Source organism: Clinocottus analis, unplaced genomic scaffold (assembly GCF_023055335.1).
Source record: "Clinocottus analis isolate CAN_PGR_092001 unplaced genomic scaffold, fCliAna1.0.p SCAF_5, whole genome shotgun sequence".
In the NCBI taxonomy this organism is placed as follows: domain Eukaryota; kingdom Metazoa; phylum Chordata; class Actinopteri; order Perciformes; family Cottidae; genus Clinocottus; species Clinocottus analis.
Window position 1 is genome coordinate 22746664 of NW_027176207.1, and position 6516 is coordinate 22753179.

Below are 6516 nucleotides of genomic sequence, written 5' to 3' on the forward strand. Positions count from 1 at the left end.
ATGAGTCCGTCTCCCAGCGTTCCCACTTCAGGTGAACGTCCCTCCAGCGGCGTTTAATCCCCCATGATGCACCAGCACATCTGGGACTCGTCACTGCACTCGCGACACGTTCTGCTCTTCCATCCTGTTGCCGTTGAGAACAGAAGACGTTCATTTGAATCTTTGATCCTCAGAAACTTGAATGAGATATTGATCGTGTGAGCTTGTAATGTTTCTAAATATGACTTTTCATTTCTGAAAACAAGACGTGATCAGAGTGTTTGTGTTGCAGTGGAAAACGTCCGCGCTGCAGACGTGAAGGTCATCGCGGCGCTGGGAGACTCGCTAACCGTGAGAGAACCCATGAGGAACTGGTGTTTGTTTGCATGAAACTCTTCACAGTTTGTGCTGAACAGCAGAAGAAGCTGTGAAACATTGAATTTATTAGATTATTGAACATTACTTCAGTGTCGCAGCAGGTAAAGGTGGCACTACGAGTGACGAGAAGTCATATCAATGATACGTAGTAAAAGGTTCAATACTATCCTGACGCAGTAGAAGTACAAAGTAGCTGGAAATGGAAATACTGCATCAAAGTACAAGTACGTAGGTACTGTGGGGAGTAAACGTACTCGTTCAGGTTCCAGCCGTGTTATTTATTATCATTACATCATATTAATAAACTCAGCGTTTCTGCTCACGGAGGAAATCGTTGTTGTGTTTTTATTGCAGACGGCGATCGGCGCCAACGGCTCCACGATCCTCTCCATCCCCATCGAGTTTCGCCAAGTGTCCTGGAGGTAAACACCAACTTCCTGTTTACTGTGTCCTGGAGGTAAACACCAACTTCCTGTTTACTGTGTCCTGGAGGTAAACACCAACTTCCTGTTTACTGTGTCCTGGAGGTAAACACCAACTTCCTGTTTACTGTGTCCTGGAGGTAAACACCAACTTCCTGTTTACTGTGTCCTGGAGGTAAACACCAACTTCCTGTTCCACTGAGGAACCAATCAGAGGTTATGGTTGAGGGTTTAAATCCATCGTGGTTACTTCAGGTACTTGATCCGCTCCCATCCGGACCAATGAACCCAACGAGCAAAGAATAGAATCAGATATTGGATGTTTGTTATTTACTTCATTTATGGGCCTCTCACCATTTTGATGTTTATTTATTGTCGGAATACTTATTTTTCTTTTTTTGAGGGAACTAAATTGAAACATCTCCATCTATGTTCATTGTGATAACTTATAGATCTACTAACCTTTTGAGATGATTTCTTCTTCTTCTTCTTCTTCTTCTTCTTCTTCTTCTTCTTCTTCTTCTTCTTCTTCTTCTTCTTCCTCCTCTTCTTCTTCAGCATTGGAGGATATGGAACTTATCAGAACGTCATCACACTGGTGAGTAAGTCACAATGAAATGTAGTTTGAGAAGCTCAAAGCGCTTCATTCTCGGTGTCTTGGTGAAGCATTTTGTTTTGGTGAATATTCCTCCAGACATCTTCAGGCTCTTCAATCCCCGGCTGCTCGGCCCGTCGCCCGTCAGGACGTTCCACGGTCGGCCGACGACCGTCAACGAGACCGGCTTCAACTTTGCCGTCACCGGCCACAACACGCTCTGAGTGTGTAGATGTGCAGAAACGTGTTGGATCACTAAATAATGCAGTGTGATGTCCACATGTTCACTCACATCAAGACTTGTTTTATATACAGGTTTATGCAGACAGCGTGAATAAGTAAATGAATGTAAAATAAAACCTGTAGGAAACACTGAGTGTCTTCTGATCAAAGATCCAAATCATTTGACGATGTTCTCCTGCAGAAACGTCTCCGATCAGATCAGACACATGATCGACGTGTTCAAGTCCTATCCGGTAAGTCTCTCTAACATCTCAGTTATCTTCCTGCGCCGACGTTCAGCACCTCACTTCCTCTCCTTCAGGGTCTGAACCTCCTCTCCTTCAGGGTCTGAACTTCCTCTCCTTCAGGGTCTGAACCTCCTCTCCTTCAGGGTCTGAACTTCCTCTCCTTCAGGGTCTGAACTTCCTCTACTTCAGGGTCTGAACTTCCTCTCCTTCAGGGTCTGAACCTCCTCTCCTTCAGGGTCTGAACCTCCTCTCCTTCAGGGTCTGAACTTCCTCTCCTTCAGGGTCTGAACCTCCTCTCCTTCAGGGTCTGAACTTCCTCTCCTTCAGGGTCTGAACTTCCTCTCCTTCAGGGTCTGGACTTCGAGGAGGACTGGAAGGTCGTGACGATGCTGATCGGCATGAACGACATCTGCGACTACTGCAAAGACAAAGTGAGACATCGGTCCTCTGAAAAGCTCTGGACTTGTGCCGCTCAGCTGGGCTGTGATTGTTTCGGACATATCAGGGTATAATAAGATATCATAGGGTATATTAGGAACCATTAGGGTATATTTGGTAGTAGTAGAAAGTATTTGGGGTATATCAGGATACATTTGGGTATATTAGGCCTATAGATGGAGAACAAAAGGACACTGTGACCTCCACCAAGGTCAGAAATCCTTTGTGTCTCCGCCCCATGGTTCTGATCCGAGGAGACACCCTCCCACCAAGGTTCATGATCATCGGACCGGTAGTTTCTCCAGAATCCTGCTGACTGACAACATTCCCTCCCAAAACTTTCGAAGAAGTACATTTTTCAAAGAGGAGGCAGAATGACGTCAGAGCCCTCGTCTTCCTCTCACCAGACGCTGTTCTCTCCTGACGGCTTCGTCCAGCACCTCACCGGAGCTCTGGACCTGATGATGGAGGTGAGACCCGGCTCGAGTGTCGGACCGCCCACATGTTGGCCGACCTCTTTAGTCCACAGGGGGCACCAGAACCAACACTACCTCTTTAGTCCACAGGGGGCACTAGAACCAACACTACCTCTTTAGTCCACAGGGGGCACTAGAACCAACACTACCTCTTTAGTCCACAGGGGGCACCAGAACCAACACTACCTCTTTAGTCCACAGGGGGCTCTAGAACCAACACTACCTCTTTAGTCCACAGGAGGCTCTAGAACCAACACTACCTCTTTAGTCCACAGGGGGCACCAGAACCAACACTACCTCTTTAGTCCACAGGGGGCACCAGAACCAACAACCTTGTTGTAACTTTAAGTAAAGTACAAGTCCCTCAAAAGTGTACTTCAGACTTTGTCTCTCCTTCCAAGTCGTCTCATGAAGTCGTGAAAGATCCAGTGAAGATATTTCTGCCTGCTGCTAAAAATAGAAATGAAAGTGAAGGCAGATCTCCACTTACGAGCGCGCTTAGTGACCAGGAACACTCGCGCTGTCTGGGAACCGTGTTGTGGAGCCTTAACGTCCTGACCTGAATGTTCTCCATGTTCTGCCGTCTGGGAACAGTTTGTTCTCGATGCTGAAACTGTAAAGAACGAGGAAAGAGGACGAGCAGACGTCAAAGAACCTCAGAGCCGTCCTCTGGTTTCAGATCCCGAGGACCATCGTGAACGCCGTGCAGATTTTCCCCATGAAGCCGCTGAGAGACGTCCAGAGGCCGACGCTCGGCTGCCAGCTGCAAAAGTTACCTGTTGTTTTACCTGTTGTTTACCTGTTGTTTACATGTTGTTTACCTGTTGTTTACATGTTGTTCACCTGTTGTTTTACCTGTTGTTTACATGTTGTTCACCTGTTGTTTTACCTGTTGTTTACCTGTTGTCACCTGTTGTTTAGCTGTTGTTTACCTGTTGTCACCTGTTAATCGTCTGCTCCCAGGAGCTTCTGCTCGTGTCTGGTTCAGCCCGCTGAAGACTCTCCTGAGCTGCAGGAGCTGGTTGAGGTCAACGCTGAGTTCCAGGTGAGTGGATGAAGGATAAAGATAACCAGAGGGTTTATTCTGGTGAAGTGGTGACGTGGTGATGTGGTGATGTGGTGAAGTGGTGATGTGGTGAAGTGGTGACGTGGTGAAGTGGTGACGTGGTGAAGTGGTGAAGTGGTGACGTGGTGAAGTGGTGATGTGGTGAAGTGGTGAAGTGGTGAAGTGGTGACGTGGTGATGTGGTGATGTGGTGAAGTGGTGACGTGGTGAAGTGGTGACGTGGTGAAGTGGTGAAGTGGTGACGTGGTGAAGTGGTGACGTGGTGATGTGGTGAAGTGGTGATGTGGTGAAGTGGTGACGTGGTGAAGTGGTGACATGGTGAAGTGGTGACGTGGTGATGTGGTGAAGTGGTGAAGTGGTGCTGCCGGGCAGTAAAGCCTCTCTGGTGCTCACAGAGGAGGCTGGAGCAGCTGCTGCAGGACCAGCGCTACGTCAGAGACGACTTCGCTGTGGTGCTGCAGCCGTACCTGGAGAAGGCCGGACCGCCTCGGCTTCCTGTGAGGCTCACGCCGCCGACACCTGCACCTCCTGCACCTCCTGCACCTCCTGCACCTCACCAGGACCTATTACTGCTTCTACCAAAACATCTTAACTTCTTACCGCTTCTACCAAAACATCTTAACCTGTGACTGCTTCTACCAAAACATCTTAACTTATGACTGCTTCTACCAAAACATCTTAACCTGTGACTGCTTCTACCAAAACATCTTAACTTATGACTGCTTCTACCAAAACATCTTAACCTGTGACTGCTTCTACCAAAACATCTTAACTTATGACTGCTTCTACCAAAACATCTTAACCTGTGACTGCTTCTACCAAAACATCTTAACCTGTGACTGCTTCTACCAAAACATCTTAACCTGTGACTGCTTCTACCAAAACATCTTAACCTGTGACTGCTTCTACCAAAACATCTTAACCTGTGACTGCTTCTACCAAAACATCTTAACCTGTGACTGCTTCTACCAAAACATCTTAACCTGTGACTGCTTCTACCAAAACATCTTAACCTGTGACTGCTTCTACCAAAACATCTTAACCTGTGACTGCTTCTACCAAAACATCTTAACCTGTGACTGCTTCTACCAAAACATCTTAACCTGTGACTGCTTCTACCAAAACATCTTAACCTGTGACTGCTTCCACCACCTGTGTTCTCCCCTTATCTTGAGTGCTTCTCTCCGTGCTGCAGGACGGCTCGATGGACTTGAGCTTCTTCACAGCAGATTGTTTCCACTTCCGGGTGAAGGGCCATGAGGAGCTGGCGAAGGGGCTGTGGAACAACATGGTGGAGCTCTAGGACTATTCTTATGACTCACGGGTTGATGACACAGAAATACATTCAATACATCTAATGAATTAATGTATTTGATATATTTAATTTGCCTTTATTCATCCAGAATAATCCCAGTAAGATGTGAGTCTCTTCTACAAGCTTCTAGTCACGTTGACAGTCAACATTTTCACAACATTAAAAAACAAAACGTAAAAATCCCATAAAAACAAATGAGCGAGTACATTCAGTGCAAACATAATCCTGTTTTTTTAATCTTGCATGCTAAACGATGAACATATCTAATCTGAGTGCTGACATGTTGGTACAAATAGACCTTAAAGGTTTCATAAGTTCGCTGTTCAGGGAAGAAACATCAGACTGACTCGAGCGTCTCCTCAGTTCCAGCCGCTCGGACAGAAAGTGAAGATCGAGACGTTTTCGGAGCCGGTGGAGCTCATCTGCCCCCCGAAGGTACCGAGCCCGCAGGAGGTCTTCAGCTCCAGTTCCTGGAGCTCATAACATCCTCTTCCTCCTCTTCCTCTTCCAGGAGCACCCTTACATCTACACCCGCCGCCGGGTGGAGTCGTGCGCGCCGGCGCGTTGGCGTCCCTCGGCGGCGCTGATGGTTCTGCTCTCCTTGGTGACGCGTCTGTAGGCCGGCATGGAGCACCAGGTCGCGGGTTCGAATCCCCGCCGGAGCCCTTCAGCCCCGCTCTGACTCTGTTTCCTTAATTATCTCCACAACCACCTGGTTGTTTCACTTGATTTAAATGACTACAACATCGTAACCTTGTGAGAAGAGACCTGTGGTTTAAATAAATGATGAACGTAACCGTTAAGTTTAAATACTTACGTGACGCGTCAACTGGCCTGGGCGACCGTCACTAAACCCTTGATGAGTCTAACAAAGTATTACACATCACTGCTTTCCCCATCACAGCCTGTGAGAGCACAAAACCTCGTCACACAGCACGCAGAAGCATCCTGAAAATGTCATTACCCAGCATGCCCCAATCAGACATCGGTTACGAGAAGTCATTTTCCATTTTTGAACCGAACCACACAGTTTCTTGACTGAAACGCTTCCTAACAGGACAAGACTTTGTTTTATTGTGATTATTGTTGCAGATTCTGGTTCTTTAGGTCCTAATCTTTCCATAAAGGTGTGTTATTAGCATGCGTGCTGCTGTTGAGCCCTGAACCACAGCTGGACACTCAGCCAGGAAACGTTTTGGTGAACCTGGCTCATAACATGCTGGATGTTCAAAGTTATGATCACAATATGGAATAACTTTTCTTTCAAAAATACATTCTGAAAAATAAATAAAATAACACAGGTATTAGAACTAATTTGGGGTTCATACGACTACTTGAAGACGTTGACCAATATACTGTGTTTGTGTTATTAGTTCCA

The 6516-nt window shown here is 46.8% G+C and overlaps 1 protein-coding gene across 1 annotated transcript in view; it reads left to right on the forward strand.

The window, feature by feature from the left end:
- LOC137802386 (phospholipase B1, membrane-associated-like) overlaps positions 1–6516 on the forward strand; it is a 6575-nt gene continuing 59 nt past the window's right edge. Inside the window, exons 1-13 of the mRNA XM_068600190.1 lie at positions 1–31; positions 272–330; positions 712–779; positions 1799–1850; positions 2011–2034; positions 2195–2275; positions 2690–2752; positions 3438–3529; positions 3722–3803; positions 4219–4320; positions 5019–5114; positions 5502–5573; positions 5650–6516. The exon at positions 5650–6516 is cut by the window's right edge and continues 59 nt beyond it. Coding sequence (XP_068456291.1) covers positions 1–31; positions 272–330; positions 712–779; positions 1799–1850; positions 2011–2034; positions 2195–2275; positions 2690–2752; positions 3438–3529; positions 3722–3803; positions 4219–4320; positions 5019–5114; positions 5502–5573; positions 5650–5757 — 930 coding nt within the window. The 3' untranslated portion in view covers positions 5758–6516. The remainder of the gene's footprint in view (positions 32–271; positions 331–711; positions 780–1798; positions 1851–2010; positions 2035–2194; positions 2276–2689; positions 2753–3437; positions 3530–3721; positions 3804–4218; positions 4321–5018; positions 5115–5501; positions 5574–5649) is intronic.